Source organism: Saccopteryx leptura, chromosome 3 (genome assembly GCF_036850995.1).
Source record: "Saccopteryx leptura isolate mSacLep1 chromosome 3, mSacLep1_pri_phased_curated, whole genome shotgun sequence".
Lineage (NCBI taxonomy): Eukaryota > Metazoa > Chordata > Mammalia > Chiroptera > Emballonuridae > Saccopteryx > Saccopteryx leptura.
Window position 1 is genome coordinate 152,540,733 of NC_089505.1, and position 16,965 is coordinate 152,557,697.

The 16,965-nt window shown below is 36.6% G+C and overlaps 1 protein-coding gene across 2 annotated transcripts in view; it reads left to right on the forward strand.

The window, feature by feature from the left end:
* DNAJB4 (DnaJ heat shock protein family (Hsp40) member B4) overlaps window positions 1-15,252 on the forward strand; it is a 45,612-nt gene extending 30,360 nt beyond the window's left edge. The window contains exons 2-4 of one of the 2 annotated variants that reach the window (XM_066376625.1): window positions 59-300; window positions 11,389-11,957; window positions 13,787-15,252. In XM_066376625.1, the coding sequence (XP_066232722.1) occupies window positions 90-300; window positions 11,389-11,957; window positions 13,787-14,020 (1,014 nt within the window). In that variant the 5' untranslated portion in view covers window positions 59-89 and the 3' untranslated portion in view covers window positions 14,021-15,252. The remainder of the gene's footprint in view (window positions 1-58; window positions 301-11,388; window positions 11,958-13,786) is intronic. The other variant, XM_066376626.1, reaches the window with a different exon arrangement.
* Window positions 15,253-16,965: the final 1,713 nt, after the last annotated feature.

A 16,965-nucleotide genomic window follows, 5' to 3' on the forward strand; every position in this document is an offset into this window, starting at 1 on the left:
GGTTTATTTTTCTTAGAATTGTATTGCTAAGACTGGGACGCTGTTTTCTTTCACAAAGGGAAATCTAAATTCATTTCAAGGCATTCGAAATGGGGAAAGACTATTATAGCATTTTGGGAATTGAAAAAGGAGCTTCAGATGAAGATATTAAAAAGGCTTACCGAAAACAAGCCCTCAAATTTCATCCGGACAAGAACAAATCTCCTCAGGCAGAGGAAAAATTTAAAGAAGTCGCAGAAGCTTATGAAGTATTGAGTGATCCTAAAAAGAGAGAAATATATGATCAGTTTGGGGAGGAAGGTAAGTATTCTGTGTATATCTTTCTGTGTCTTCAGCTGTCTTTCTCTTTTTTCCTTTCTCAGCCTTCTGGTTAGCATTAAATTAAATTCTCAGAAATATCAAAAGTAGAAAGATTAATAATGGATAAAACAGAATTTTATCTCTGATTATATGAATGAATATACCATAGCTGTAAACCAGAGATACTTGTTTGCCTTTTTTAGGTTTTGGCATTTTGTGATATCCATAGTTTACCATTAAATTTATAATGTTTAACATTGTATATTTGAAAATAAACCTTAAATTCTCATACACATTAATAAATTGTGTCAAAAGTCTTATGCAACCTGTTTTATTTTTTAAAGAATTTTCTGCCATACCAGTAAAGATCCTTCAATCATTTAAAATCTTAAGATTGGCAGTTCAAATTCTAGGTAGTTTATATTTTATTCACAAAAACAAAAGAAGTTTTTTGTGACTTTCTCTGAACAAGAGAGCGTCGTCTCTCTGAGAAGCAGAAGGCCCAGGCATTTAGCTCTAGTTGTTTTTGGCATTCTGCCTAGAGAGGAAAGAATTTTCCTGATGTTATAAAATACCAGAACAAGTTTTAAGCTTAACTGTAAACAGTAATTGTGTGCCAAGAAAGTGAGATCTCAGAAATACAATTTTTGACCTAAAATGGCCACCTAGTTAACACAATGATTGATTTACTTTTAGGTTATAGTATTTCTTTTGAAATGTTATTATCTAGGTATAGAGGAAAGCCTGACAACTTCCCTTTCCTGTCCCTGCCATACTTTTGTTTCTTGTATTGTGAGATCAGAAGCTAGTTGCATACAGTAAATGGGATGTTAAGACTTTTTTTATCACTCTGGATTTTAAATTAAATTTATATATCATCTCCATATAAATGAAGCTCTAAAGTAAGTCTATTTTAATTAGCAAATTAACAACAACAAAAATAGTTTCATTCCTACAGCCTGGGGTTTTCAATTTTGTAAATCAGGACTACATTATATTATTTCTCCAAATGTTCTCTTCTAATTATTGTAGTTGTGAACAATTTTTGTTATTTCTTTGCTTTTTTTTATTGCCTTTAATGTTAAATTTTCCTAATTAGAAATATATCCTAAAATAAAGTGAAACAGTGACTGTTCATTTTGAATAAAAATTTAGATAATCAGGGTGATTATGTGTTGAGGGTTTTTTCCTGCTTCTTTTTTTTTTTTTTGATTAGCGTTTCCAAAAATTTGTTTTTGCTGCTAGTTTTGGTGTGATGAGATCTTGCATTGTCAGGTTCTTATAAAGTAAATATTGAAAAAGGCAAATAGTTGGCAATTCAGTTCTTGTTCCTATGGTCATACCACTCAAAATACTATGATTTCGGTTTGTCTCTAAAGCTAAACAGGAATCTCAGATACTACTAACAGTGTATTGTTTCTGAATAATTTTTTTTTGTAAAGAAATCCACAAATAGAGGGGATAAATGGTAATCGAAGGAGACTTGACTAGGGGTGGTGAACACACCATACAGTTATACAGATTATGTTAAAGAATTGTACACCTGCCTGACCTGTGGTGGCGCAATGAATAAAGCATGGACTTGGAATGCTGACCCCAGGCTTGCCTAGTCAAGGCACATATGAAAGTTAATGCTTCCTGCTCCTCCCCCTGTTCTCTCTATTTCTCCCCCCCTCCTCTATTTCTCTAATAGAAATGAATAAATTAAAAATATCTAAAAAAATGTTAAAAAAAGAATTGTACACTTGAAACCTATGTAACTTTATTAACTAATGTCACCCCAATAAATTACATTAAAACTAAAAAAAAGAAATCCACAAATATAAATCCTTATGGAAAAACAAATACCCATTGCTTTAATACACGTCACTGACAGCTCAAGTTTGTTTTTGACTAAGCCATAGGATTTAGTATTTACTGAGGATATTTGTCTTTAGAATTTTTATCCAGTGAGAGGAGGGAAGGCAGAGACAGACTCCGCATGCACCCTGAAATGATCCACCAGGCAAGCCCACTAGGGGGCGATGCTCTGCCCCTATGAGATGTTGCTCCATTGCTCAGCAACTCAGCTCTTGGCTCCTGAGGCGGAGGCCATGGAGTCATCCACAGCACCCTGGGCCAACTCGCTCCAATCAAACCATGTCTGCGGGAGGGGAAAAGAGAAAGAGTGAGTGAGAAGTAAGAGGGGGAGGGGTGGAGAAGCAGATGGGGGCTTCTCCTGTGTGCCCTGACCAGGAATTGAACCTGGGACATCCACATACCTGAAATGACGCTCTACCAGTGAGCCAGTGAGCAACCTGCCAGGACTGTCTTCAGAATTTTTAAGTCACCAAATAATACATTTTTCTTGGTTTATCATTACCTTTTAATAGTGTTTTTCTTTTTTCTTTTTTTAGATTTTATTTATTTATTTTAGAGAAGAGAGAGAGAGAGAAAGAGAGAGAGAAGGGGGGAAGAGCAGGAAGCATCAACTCCCATTTGTGCCTTGACTAGTGAGCTCGGGGTTTCCAACCACTGACCTCAGCATTCTAGGTCAGCGCTTTATTCACTGCACTACCACAGGTCAGGCGTGTTTTTCTTTTTTTAGTGATATTCCTCCAGTTTGATTTTTACTAATCGTCACCAGTGAGTGAATTAAAAAAACAAAAGCAAGATCATCTATGTATAAATACATTGAATCTTTTTTTGTTCTTGACTCAGATCATTTATATAAGCAATAGAAGTGATACTGAAAGGAGAATAAGTTTTAAAGATTTTTAAAAAGATTTTATTCATTTTAGAGAGGAGAGAGAGAGAGAGAGAGAGAGAGAGAGAGAAGGGAGGGTGGAGCAGGAAGTATCAGCTCCCATATGTGCCTTGACTAGACAAGCCCAGGGTTTCTAACCAGCGACCTCAGCGTTCCAGGTCGAGGCTTTATCCACTGTGCCACCACAGGTCAGGCTAAAGTTTTTCAATACATTTTGAAGCACATATGTTTCGTATTATTCAGAAATTTCATTCTCTAGTTATGTTACTGAAAATAGAGTTAAAAGCTACTGTATTTGATTTTTTTTTTTTAGAAATTCTTTTTCCTGCCTGACCAGGCGGTGTTGCAGTTGGCCTGGGATGCTGAGGCCCCAGGTTTGAAACCCCAAGGTTGCTAGCTTGAGCACGAGCTCATCAGGCTTGAGTGTGGGTTGCCAGCTTGAGCATGGGATCATAGACATGACCCAATGGTTTTGGCTTGAAGCCCAAGGTTGCTGACTTGAGCAACGGGTCACTGGCTCAGCCCCCCCCCTCCCCCGCCCTCCTGTCAAGACACATATGAGAAATGAGAAAGCAATCAATGAACAACTAAGGTGCTGCAACAAAGAACTGATGCTTCTCATCTGTCTTCTTTTTTGTCTGTCTGTCCCTCTTTCCCCCCCTCGCTGAAAAAGAAAAAGAATGTTTTTAATTTTTTTACAGAAAAGCATTATATTTATATTTGCCCTTTATTCAGAATGTCTCATTAATTATTATTTTTTTTAAATTCTCTTTAGGTGTACTGTGAAAATGTGGGAAAACATTTTTCTCTTTGCCTTTCATAGTTCATGCCTGCAGGCCTGGTTCCATAGCCCTGTGGTTTTCTCTGACATTAACAAAACACTGAATTTTATGACTGGAGTCGTTACTAATTTACTTGATATACTCCCCCCCCCCCCCCCCCAATTACTACACAGTTTCAAGGCCTGGGACAGTGGAAAGGATCCATGAACTAAGAAGTCTATGAGTCGAACATGCTAAATTATATATTTAGAAACTAAGACAATTAGTGATCTAGTTTATTCATGGTTTAGAAATCTCTAATATTTACAATTTTAAATGCTGTGCTTTAAAAAAGTTGGATAAAAATAGAGGTGTTTTAAATTTACTATATGACCCAGGAACTCTATTCCTACGAATCCATAAAAGAGAAATAGCCTGACCAGGCGGTGGCGCAGTGGATAGAGCGTCGGACTGGGATGCGGAAGGACCCAGGTTCGAGACCCCGAGGTTACCAGCTTGAGCACGGGCTCATCTGGTTTGAGCAAAAGCTCACCAGCTTGGACCCAAGGTCACTGGCTCCAGCAAAGGGTTACTCGCTCTCCTGAAGGCCCATGATCAAGGCACATATGAGAAAGCAATCAATGAACAACTAAGGTGTCGCAACGCGCAAGGAAAAACTGATGATTGATGCTTCTCATCTCTCTCCGTTCCTGTCTGTCTGTCCCTGTCTATCCCTCTCTCTGACTCTCTCTCTGTCTCTGTAAAAAAATAAAAATAAATAAATAAAATTTAAAAATATATATATTTAAAAAAGAGAAATAGGCCCACACAAAGACATGAATGTAAATGTTCATATCAGCATTATTTGTAATGTTATTGGTCCCCAACTGGAGACAATTCAAAAGTACCATCATTTGGTGAATGGTTAAACAAAATGCAGTATATACTATATAGTGCATTCTAACATACAAACGCACATGCACACGCACAAACACACAATGGAATGCTACTTAGCAGTTAAAAGGACCTATTTGATGAAGTTTGCTATGTTGTGGATGAAATTTTAAAACTATACTAAATAAAAGAAGTCAGATGTAAAAGATGTAGAGTCTATGATCTCATTTACATAAAATACATGGCAAAGGCTAATTTGTAATGAAAGCACATCAGTGGTTGCCTAGGGCTAGAGGTAGGAGCAGGGATTAGCTACAAATAGAAACTAGCGAACTCTTTGGGTTGATGGTAATTTTCTATAAATGTAATGTGGTGATGGTCACATAACTCTGAAAGTTTATTAAAATTATCAAATAGTATATTTTCAATGGGTTAATTTTATGGTTTATAATAAATAACTTTTTTAAAGTCAAATTTATTACGTAGAGAAATCATTTGAAAACAAAGAAAACAACTACAGAAATTTAAAATTGGATTTTGAACCAGTTTATCTCAAAAGGTTTTAGGTTTAGTTCTGAATTGTTCAGTGTATGTCGACACAAGTTTGTGTTAAAAGACTAAAAACGTTTTTTTAAATAACACATTCTTACACTATTCCTGTTCTTTAACATTTCTTTATGCCTTTTACTTTTTTATTATAGTTTAATCAATAACTTCAAATACTGAAAGGTAGTATTTATATGATTAGACTTTTATTTAGTATATTAATCTTTATATTGGCTTTCTTCTTCAGTTTTCCTTCCTTCCTTCCTTCCTTCCTTCCTTCCTTCCTTCCTTCCTTCCTTCCTTCCTTCCTTCCTTCCTTCCTCCCTCCCTCCCTCCTTCCTTCCTTCCTTCCTTCCTTCCTTCCTTCCTTCCTTCCTTCCTTCCTTCCTTCCTTCCTTCCTTCCCTCCCTCCCTCCCTCCCTCCCTCCCTCCCTCCCTCCCTCCCTTCCTTCCTTCCTTCCTTTTAGATAGAGGATGAAAGGGAGAGAGATGAGAAGCATTAACTTGTAGTTGTGTCACTTTAGTTGTTCATGATTGCCTCTCATATGTGCCTTGATGGAGAGGGGGGCTCAGGTGGAGCCAGTGACTCCTTGCTAAAGCCAGTGACCTTGGGCTTCAAGCTAGTGAGTGACCTTCGGGCTCAAGCCAGCAACCAAGAGATCATGTCAATGATCTCAGGCTCAAGCTGGGGAGCCTGCACTCATGCCAGATGAGTCTGCACTCAAGTCAGTGACCTCAGGGTTTTTAACCTGGGACCTCAGCATCCCAAGTCGATGCTCTATCCACTGCGCCATCACCTGTTAGGCTTTATTTTTTCAATCAACTATATCTTTTTATTTGCTATATATTTTAAAAAACAAGTAAATTGGGTTTTTATTAAAACTGTTTAAAGGATCTAATGCTAGTAACTCTATGTCTTGCTGTAAATGTAACTTTTAACATTTAGGTCTCCTTAAAGTAAGAGTTATTAGAAGTTTTGTAATTTTTTTCTTTGATGTCCTAATTCTTCTCAGTGCTTCTTCTTTTGATAAACTTTTAGTCAACTAACTGGTAGAAATCTTTTTTATGGTTAGTATCCCAAACACATATTTGTTTTTGGATTGTACATTGGTTGATTGGTTATTTTTTATATAATAGTAGTTTGTTTTTTTTCATTGATTTTAGAGAGGAAGGAGTCGGGGGGGAAAGAGAGAGAGAGAGAGAAACATCAATCTGTTTCTCTATATGCCCTCACTGGGGATTGAACCGGCAACCTTTGCATATCAGGAAGATGCTCCAACCAACCGAGCTATTCAGCCATGGCTAAAGAATAGCAGTCTTTCTAAAGCATAGGCAGAGATGTTAATTCTAGAGTGTGCATTCCTTTCTCATGCAAAGTGGTGATGGTGCCTGGGAAACATATTGGAGAGCCGAGGGAATCTAGTAGAATTTTAAAAATTTCCATGAGCTGTTGAAATGTACATAATAAGAGTTGACTGTATGGTTGATGGCTTGCCTGTTAAAATTCAAGTGCTAAACAAGTGATACTTGCATAATAATTCATTTTATATTGTAGCGGTATGAATTTTGGTTAGATTTTCTGTCATTATAGTATCTTTGTCATTTATCTGAGTAAAGAAGTTGGCTAGTGTCAAGGGAAACTTGAAAGCTCCATTGGAGGCTTTTTTCAGTTTTGATATGTGTCATTTTAGACAGTATGTAAATCTTCTCAGGGACTCTGTAATCCTTATTGAGTTACTATTTTTAGCAGAAGAGGAGAGGGGTTTTAGGGAAAAGCCAAACCCATGAAATAATAACTTAAAATGTTTATCTTTTATTTCATGAACTCATTATGAGTTCAGACATTTAGATTTTATATTACAGAGGGTTAGATTGGGTAGTTAATTGACTCAGTTTACTTTGTTAACTGTTAAATTATTATAATGTATTATACTTATGGAATGAAAGATGGAATGATTGAAATAATTTCATGGTTTAGTCATATTGGTCATGACCTTGAGTTATATACATATCCTATCATTTAAAAAAATCTATCACTAGCTTTTCTTTTTTATAACATTTGGGGTTATAACTATACCACAAAAATTTAACTAAAAGAAGGTTTGGATGACCTACATTTTAAAAGTTCTTGTCGTATTTATACTTGTCATTCTATACCTACAAGAAATACCCCTAACTGCTATTTGTATATATCTCTCAATACATATTTTAACAATTTTCAGGTTATTAGGTTTCTCTTGGTCTCTCCAGATTTTTATTCATGGATGAAGGTAAAAATTTCAACACCAGCTAAGACTATTGGATGAGGTAGCATACACGCACACCTGTTAATGAACTCAAATAATATGAGACATGCAAAACTAAGTCTCTTTGAAAGTATGTTGAGTGATTCCAGCAGAATATTTTTATTATTATTAAATATCTCATGTATATATGTATGTGATTTTACTTTGTATTGCTTTTGCTTTTGCCTCTTGTCTATCCTGACACTCAAGATACCTTTTAAAGTTTCTATTTTGGGAGCTTTAAGAATAGATTATTCCCTTTATTCAGTGAGTGCCTGTCATTTTCAGCTCTATGTGCATAAGCAATACAGAAATAAATAAAACATTTTGCCCTGGCTGGTTGGCTCAGTGGTATAGTATGGGCCTGGTGTGTGGAAGTCCCGAGTTTGAGTCCTGGGTTCAATTCCCAGTCAGGGCACACAGAAGTAGTGACCATCTGCTTCCCCACCCCTCCTACCTCCTCTCTTCTGCTTCCGCAGCCATGGCTCAAATGAACAAGTTGACCCTGGGTGCTAAGGATGGCTCAGGTGCTAAAATAGATTGGTTGCCAAGCAATGGAGCAGCGGCCCCAGATGGGCAGAACATCAGCCCCAGACATAGATTGCAGGGTGGATCCCAGTTGGGGCTCATGCAGGAGTCTGTCTCTCCACCTCAGCCTCTCACTTGATTAAAAAATAAAGAAAGAAAAAAAATATTTCCTGCCCTTAAATTACTTGTTATTTGAACATATTGGGATCTCTTACTATAATCTCTTGAATTTTTCAATTTTATAATTTTTAGATTCTGTTTTTGCTTTTTTGTTTTTTGTTTTTTGTTTTTGTCTTTTTTTTTGTCAGGAATGCCCATAAGGTTTATTCAGAAAGTTTGTTATACTATAATGGTATAAATTCTTGTCAGTATTGATCCCTTAAAAGATCACTGTGAGAGAGGACGGGCTCAAAGGGCTGACTGAAAAAATTTGAAAAAGTCACAAACCCCAGCTGTAAAGCCCTTTATCAGTTCTCTGAAATGAACTTGCAGCACCAGCAAGGAAAATGAGATATGTGAGTAATTAAGGACAGACAGTCCAAACCTCCTCTTTTATGCCCTCCCTTCTTGGAGACACAAAAGTCACGTATGTCTGCAAAAAAAGTCAAAGAAATCAGGCACTTGTCATGTGAAAGCTAAATCTGTAAAGGTATATAAGATGTAAGACAGGGGTCCCCAAACTACAGCCTGCGGGCCGCATGCGGCCCCCTGAGGCCATTTATTGGGGCCTCCGCTGCACTTCCGGAAGGGGCACCTCTTTCATTGGTGGTCAGTGAGAGGAGCACTGTATGTGGTGGCGCTGCAAAGCGTGGCATTGCTCACGTACAGTACTACTTCCGGTGATGCAGGATGCACGTGTCATGGCTCCGGAAGAGCGTCATATCACTTGTTACAGCTAGCAGTGACAAATATGGAACCGGACATTGACCATCTCATTAGCCAAAAGCAGGCCCATAGTTCCCATTGAAATACTGGTCAGTTTGTTGATTTAAATTTACTTGTTCTTTATTTTAAATATTGTATTTGTTCCCGTTTTGTTTTTTTACTTTAAAATAAGATTTGTGCAGTGTGCATAGGTATTTGTTCATAGTTTTTTTTATAGTCCGGCCCTCCAACGGTCTGAGGGACAGTGAACTGGCCCCCTGTATAAAAAGTTTGGGGACCCCTGATATAAGAAATCTAACTTTGATGAGCTCTTGCTTTGGTGATACTGGCCTCCTGTGCTCCACCGGCTACTAATAAATCCCTGTTCATTACGTTGTCTGGATGTCTAGCCTTCATCGGCTATAATTCCTGCTACACCTATACTATTATTTTGTGGATTTTAGTGGACTCTTTCTTTGGTGTGTAGTGGACATAATGCTTCAAAAGTGTAATCTCTTGTAATCTATGTATTACTTAGTTGACTCTAGTGAACAGGGTCAGAGAGTCACTAACTTGGTGTCTGAAGCAGGTTGTCCAAAACAGTCTGAAATAACCAGGATTTAACGCTATTGATTTCAGTCTTCTTTTCAAATGCTGTTGAAATTAATGCTATCACTTGGTATGCCTATATGAACAATTTTATCTGGGACAGTGATAACAATATTAGTGTCTAAAAAACATTTTTCATATTATTAGAAATTTTAAGCCACAGAAAGAGTTCTGTTTTAATTCTTAAACAATAAAAGATCTGAAGTAGAACTTTTTAGTATGAATATGATATTTTATATTTTTTATTGTTGTGCTCATTGATAATAATGGTACTTAAAGATTTAAGCCTGACCAGGCAGTGGCACAGTGGCCTGGGATGCTGAGGACCCAGGTTCGAAACCCCAAGGTGGCCATCTTGAGTATAGGTGCATCCGGCTTGAGCGCAGGGTTGCTGGTTTGAATGTGGGATCATCAAAATGATTCCATGGCTGCTAGCTTGAGCCCAAAGGTTGCTGGCTTAAAGCCCGAGGTCTCTGCCTTGAGCCCAAGGTCACTGGCTCAGCTGGAGACACACACCCCTTCATCAAGGCACATATGAGAAAGCAATCAATGAACAACTAAGGTGCTGCAACAAAGAATTGATGCTTCGTATCTCTCTCCCTTCCTGTCTGTCTGTCCCTGTCTGTTCCTCTCCCCCCCCCCCTTTATCTCACTAAAAAAAATTAAAAAGATTTAGCTTATACATTTTGCATTGATTACTGAAGACCTTCCAATTGACGTATTTTAAAAACCTAAATTTAGCTTGATCGGGTGGTGGCTCAGTGGATAGAGCATTGGACTGGGACGCAGAGGACCCAGGTTTGAAACCCCAAGGTTGCTGTCTTGAACATGGGCTCATCTGGCTTGAGCTCGGGCTCATCTGGTTTGAGTGTGGGTCCTCTGGCTTGAGTGTGGGATCATAAACATGACACCGTCATTGCTGGCTTGAGCCCAAAGGTTGCTGGCTTGAAGCCCAAGGTCACTGGCTTGAACAAGGGGTTACTTGCTCTGCTGTGGCCCTTGGTCAAGGCACATATGAGAAAGCAATCAATGAACAGCTAAGAGGCCACAACAAAAAATTGATGCTTCTTATCTCTTTCTTTTCCTGTCTGTCCCTCTCTCTGACTCTGTCTGTCAAACATAACAAAAAAACCCTTAAATTTGTATACTTAATTGTTAAATCAGTAGCTTATGAGATAAGAGGTTCCTGATTTTTATTTTGTTATTTATCTGTGAAAAGGAGATTCAGGAATAAATTATTGTTATTATTTTGACAGAGAGAGACAGAGAGAAGGACAGATAGGGAGAGACAGACAAGAAGGGAGAGAGATGAGAAGCATAAATTCTTTGTTGTGGCATTTTAATTGTTCATTGATTGCTTTCTCATATGTGCCTTGACCGGGGTGGGGTTGGGGCTATAGCAGAGCGAGTGAACCCTTGCTCAAGCCAGTGACCTTTGGCTCAAGTTGGTGATCTTTGGGCTCAAGCCAGCGACGATTGGGTTATGTCTGTGATCCCATGCTTAAGCTGGATGAGCCTGCGTTCAAGCCAGTGACCTCAGGGTTTTGAACCTGGGTCCTCCATATCCCAGACCAACGCTCTATCCACTGTACCCACCACCTGGTTAGGTAGGAATAAATTACAGTATTATTAAAGATGAGTATTTTAGAGGAATAATTTGAAGCTAAAATTCTAACTTTGGATGGAATGATGAGGAATTATGAAGCTGTTCTGTATTTAGTTAAAATGGTGTTTCTAGCCAATATTAATAAATTATAACCTAAATTGGCCAAAGCTTATTAATAATATAATTTTTGAAAGTTTAACTTTAAAGAGTTGCAAACTTTATTCTAATCATGCTTATCTCTTCATTTAGGGTTGAAAGGAGGAGCAGGAGGAATTGATGGACAAGGAGGAACCTTCCGGTACACCTTTCATGGTGACCCTCATGCTACATTTGCTGCATTTTTTGGAGGTTCCAATCCCTTTGAAATTTTCTTTGGAAGACGGATGGCTGGTGGTAGAGATTCTGAAGAAATGGAAGTAGATGGAGATCCTTTTAGTGCCTTTGGATTCAGCATGAATGGATATCCAAGAGACAGGAATTCGGTGGGGCCATCCCGCCTCAAACAAGATCCTCCAATTATTCATGAACTTAGAGTATCACTTGAAGAAATATATAATGGTTGTACCAAACGGATGAAGATTTCTCGGAAAAGGTTAAACCCTGATGGAAGGAGTTATAGATCTGAGGACAAAATTCTCACCATTGAGATTAAAAAAGGGTGGAAAGAAGGCACCAAAATTACTTTTCCAAGGGAAGGGGATGAAACACCAACTAGTATTCCAGCAGACATTGTTTTTATTATTAAAGATAAAGACCACCCAAAATTTAAAAGGGATGGATCAAATATAATTTATACTGCTAAAATTAGTTTACGAGAGGTAAGTTAGTAAAATCTAGAGTTCTGAAATCAAACAATTATGCACCTGATTTTATGGAATTTAAATAATAAGCTAAGGGAGGAGGGCATTGGGGGGTTAAATGGTGATGGATGGAGACTTGACTTGGGGTGGGGAACACAATACAGTGTACAGATGATGTGTTGTAGAATTGTACACCGGAAACCTGTATAATTTTGTTAACCAATATCACCCCTACTCAGTAAAAAAAAAAAATAATAGCTAAGATTTATTTAATGCTTAATACACATAGTTTTTAAGAATGCTCTGAGGTAGTACTACAATTATATCTCTTTTATGGATAAAATTATACTTTTTTTCTCTTTTTGCAAATCAAACAGACAGGAAAGCAGAAAGAGGAAGAGAGATGAGAAGTATCAACTCGTAGTTGCAGCACTTTAGTTCATGAATTGTTTCTCATACGTGCCTTGCCCAGGGGGCTTTAGCCAAGCCAGTGACCCTTTGTTCAAGCCAGCAACCTTGGGCTCAATCTAGTGACCTTTGGGCTCAACCCAGCAACCATGGGATAATTTTGATGATCTCATACTGAAGCCATTGACCCTGTGCTCAAATTGGTGAGCCTATGCTTAAGCCAGTGACCTCAGGGTTTCAAACCTGGGACTTTAGCATCGTAGGTTGATGCTCTATCCACTTCACCACCACTTGTCAGGCTAAAATTATATAGTCTAAGTTTAGTTATCTATACTAACAATTCAAATGCTTATTTTAAGTGCTAGCTGAATTATGTACTATGAGGCCAAATAAAGGATTAACTCTCCTCTGTTTTTACAAGTACAGTTTATGAGATCTGCATTGTAATTGCCTCACTAGTCCATGTAGAAGATTTTTCCAAAATTGTTAATTTGGAGTAATAACTATATAAAAAAAATTTTTAGGTACTCTTTCTCAAATTAGATGATAATTGTGTAAATATGGCCATGTCAGTTCCCTGCTTAAAATTCTTAAATGACTCCACATAGCATATCATAAAATCTAAACTCTTTAGCTTAACATAGTCATTTTAATCTTATATCCACCCATAAATATATATGCATTTCCCTAAGTTTGCTCTGTTATTATTTTGTATTTGTGTCATTGTCTGAGCTCTATTCTGGAATGCTGTTGTTCCTCACTCTGCCTCAGTACCCACTACGAATTCAATGCTTAGGCATTCTGTACCCCCAGAAGCTAAAGGAGTAAGTTGAGTGTTGTTTCTCTCGCAAAAGACTTTTGCACATACTTCTGTGCCAACATTATGCTGTATTATAATTACTAGTTTGCTTCTGTGTTCCTTGTGTATTCATTGAGGTGGGGTCTTTGTTCATGGTTCCTATATATGTTCAGCATCCAGCAGAAGTGTGTGGCTTATAGTAGGTACTCAGTAAACATTTGTTGACTAAAACAATACATGTTTTTCTTGTCCTAATATTTTTCCTTCAGAGAAGTATATAGTTGCTCTTATTCTGTTCTTTCCAGTCCTAAATTTCTCCCTCTTCTCCCATACCATCCCTGCATCTTGAATGTTGTAATAGCAGCTTGAAACTATCCATTTCAGTCTAGGGCAATGTGAAAAATATCCTTTACTTTTTTTTCCCTTTTTCTTTTCCTTTCCTTGCCTTTCTCATTTTCTTCCTTTGTTGCATATGCAATTATCATTTAAAGGAATTTTATAATGGGAGATATAATCTTAGAATTATTGATATTCTTTTGGAGGTTAAAATTTTTCCATTGTGGTATCATCATTTACACATAGTAATATTTTTTAGACTTTTAAGTTTTGAAGTTTGTTACTTTTATTTTGTGCATTATAGGCATTATGTGGCTGCTCAATTAATGTGCCAACAATGGATGGAAGAACCATACCTATGTCAATAAATGATATTGTGAAACCTGGAATGAGAAGAAGAATTATTGGATATGGGCTACCATTTCCCAAAAATCCTGACCAACGTGGTGACCTTCTAATAGAATTTGAGGTTTCCTTCCCAGATTCTTTGTCCTCATCATCCAAAGAAGTACTTAGGAAACATCTTCCTGCCTCATAGAATGAAAAACTTTGTTACCCATATTTTGATAAGGCACTGAAAATATAAAAGGACTGTCAGTTTATTGATGTAGATGTGAGTTCTGTATAAAGACGTGTAAATTATTTTGAGGGTTAATTAAATTGCATGAATAGAGACGGGTCAAATAAATAGGCAAAAGGGATTTTTACAGTTAGAGATGAAGAGAAACCCATTCACTATTTTATTTCATTCTCCCAAGTCAGAAATTTTTAGTATTTTGCTTACATGTAAAATTTGTTTTTGTGGAGTTAGTAGATATATTTCTAATAAAGTACTAGACTATCCAAGTACTTTATTTCTTATATATTTACATTATCAGTATGATAGGTTCTCATTTATAATGGAAATTTGAATTTTTAACTAAAGTATACATGTGATATGTATTTCTAGAAAATAAAAACCCAAGTCATTTGGATACGTGGTTATCTAGATTTAAATCACTATCTGAAATGCTGCTGTAGGGCTGGTACCTATTAAAGAATATTTTAATGCATATGTTTCACCATTTTGCTTTTTAAACTATGCTGTAGCATTTGTTAAAAACATAGCTGTAATGTTCTTAAGACGGACCGTTTCTCTATAAAAAGGAAATTAATGGCAATTTATCTCCTGTGGAAATCCCAATTGCCTGAGTAACTGATATTTTAGAAATAGGCTATTTTTAAAATGCCATATGTAATTTTATGCCAGTTAACTATATATCTCGAACATAATAAATTATAGGCACATTTTATTGTCAACAAATTTAAACTAGTTTGTTTAATAATAAATGTTTTTAGAGGAAATGTTGTTAATTGGAATTAATTTTCCAATTACATAGTTTTCTGTAACTCATAATATGCTATATGTACCTTATGTAATTTCCCTAAAGAGAATAAACTACCACTATGGTGTTAAACCAAATATGGGGAAATAAACAGTAACTGCTGCTTATGAATGATGTTGCTAATACTTGTTATACATATAAATATTTTACTTTTTCATATGTATAGATTGCATTTCTTAGGTGTTTTAATTTTTTAAATATACTTACATCTAAAGAATTATTTTGGTTTCTGTTTTATAATTATAGTGAGAATGAAGTTTTGAAAGAGTGGCTCAGAAGTAATTTTCAGGATAACTATATGTGTATACACATACATACATGCACGGGTATTCTGGATCCTATCACTCTATTAGCAGAATCCAATAAATAGGTTGCGATCACCATGTATCTTATAGCTTTATTGAGATGTAACTCATATGTCATAATGTTTACTCTTTTATTTTTTACATTTACCCTTTTAAAATATATAATTTAGTGGTTTTAGGGTATTCACAGAGTTATGCAACCATTCTCTAATTCACATTTTAGTCATCCCCAAAAGAAATCTCATATCTATTAGCACTCACTTCCCATTCCTCCAGCCCCTGACAAACACAAATCTACTTCTGTCTCTATGGATATGAACATTTCACATAAATAGGAGCAAATAATATGTGGCTTCTTTGTTTAGCTTCTGTCACTTAGCATAATGTTTTCAAGATACATCCATGTTGCATCATGTCTAAGTACTTCATTTATTTTTATGGCTGAATAATAACTCCATTGTATGGGTATACCACAATTTTTTAATCATTCATTAGTTTATGGGAATTTAGGATATTTTCTCTTTTTTTGTCTATTAATAATACTGTCATGAATTTCTTATTTAAAAAATTAAAAAATTTTTATTTATTGATATGTCTGTTTTACCCTAATTTCAGGGAAGATAACTTTTAAATGAAACACATTTTTACTTTAATAATTTTCAAAAAATTTTATTCTATTTTCCAGCATCACAATCATTCCTCTCAGGATTATGTACAAGAAAGTAAAATACCGTTAAAAGTGTCTGAGACTGGTGGTGGCCCAGTGGATGGCATGTGGATCTGGGACACTGAGGACCCAGATTTGAAACCCTGAGGTTGCCGGGTTGAGCATGGACTCATCCTGCTTAAGCACAGGCTCACCAGCTTGAGCGTGGATTGTAGATATGATCCCATGGTCACTGGCTTGAGCCCAAAGTAGCTGGCTTGAGTAAGGGGTCACTGGCTCAGCTGGAGCCTCCAGGTCAAAGCACGTATGAGACGCAATCAATGAACAACTGAAGTGCTGCAACTTCGAGTTGGTGCTTCTCATCTCTCTCTTTTCCTGTCTGTCTGTCTTCTATCTGTCTCTTTCTCTCTCTCAAAAAAAGTGTCTGGTAGAATTCTGTTTTCACATTATTTAATTTTATGCTCATCATTAGTGACCACAAAAATATGTAGGGTAAAGTACGTTTCCCAAGTTATATTCAGCGGTTTTCATTTGTAACCATTAAGTGTAATCTTGATGTTTTAGGAGACTGTACATCCTATTTATGTGTAGTCTGTTGCAATTCATTGACCTTCGGTGAGTGTCCTCTTTATTACTGCTATTTCTGTCCAAGGTCTGCTTCTGGGATATAATTAAATGGGCCACATACAGATAACTCTAAGGCAGAAGCCAGGAAATTATCTAATAACTGGTCTTATAAAAAATTAGAAATTATTAGAAAGTTAATTTGCATCAAGTGGTGTGTGTGTGTGTGTGTGTATAATTTCTGAAGTCATGAAAGTATATTTTCAGAAAAACTAAACCTTTTTCCTAGAAAAAAAATCAGAGTACTACTTGATTAAATGTATTTGGAAGATATTATCCTTATTAGGTAAATCATTGTATATAGTGTATTAGTCAGGATTCTCCAGAGAAATAGCACTGACAGGATATATAAAAATATACATACATGAGGAGATTTACAATAGGAATTTGCTCAGTTAGTTACGGAGAAGCCCCACCATCTGCTGTAAGCAGGCTAGAGAACCAGGAAAGCCTGTGGTATATATAATTCAGTCCAAGTCCAAAGGGCTGAGAGGCCAGGGGG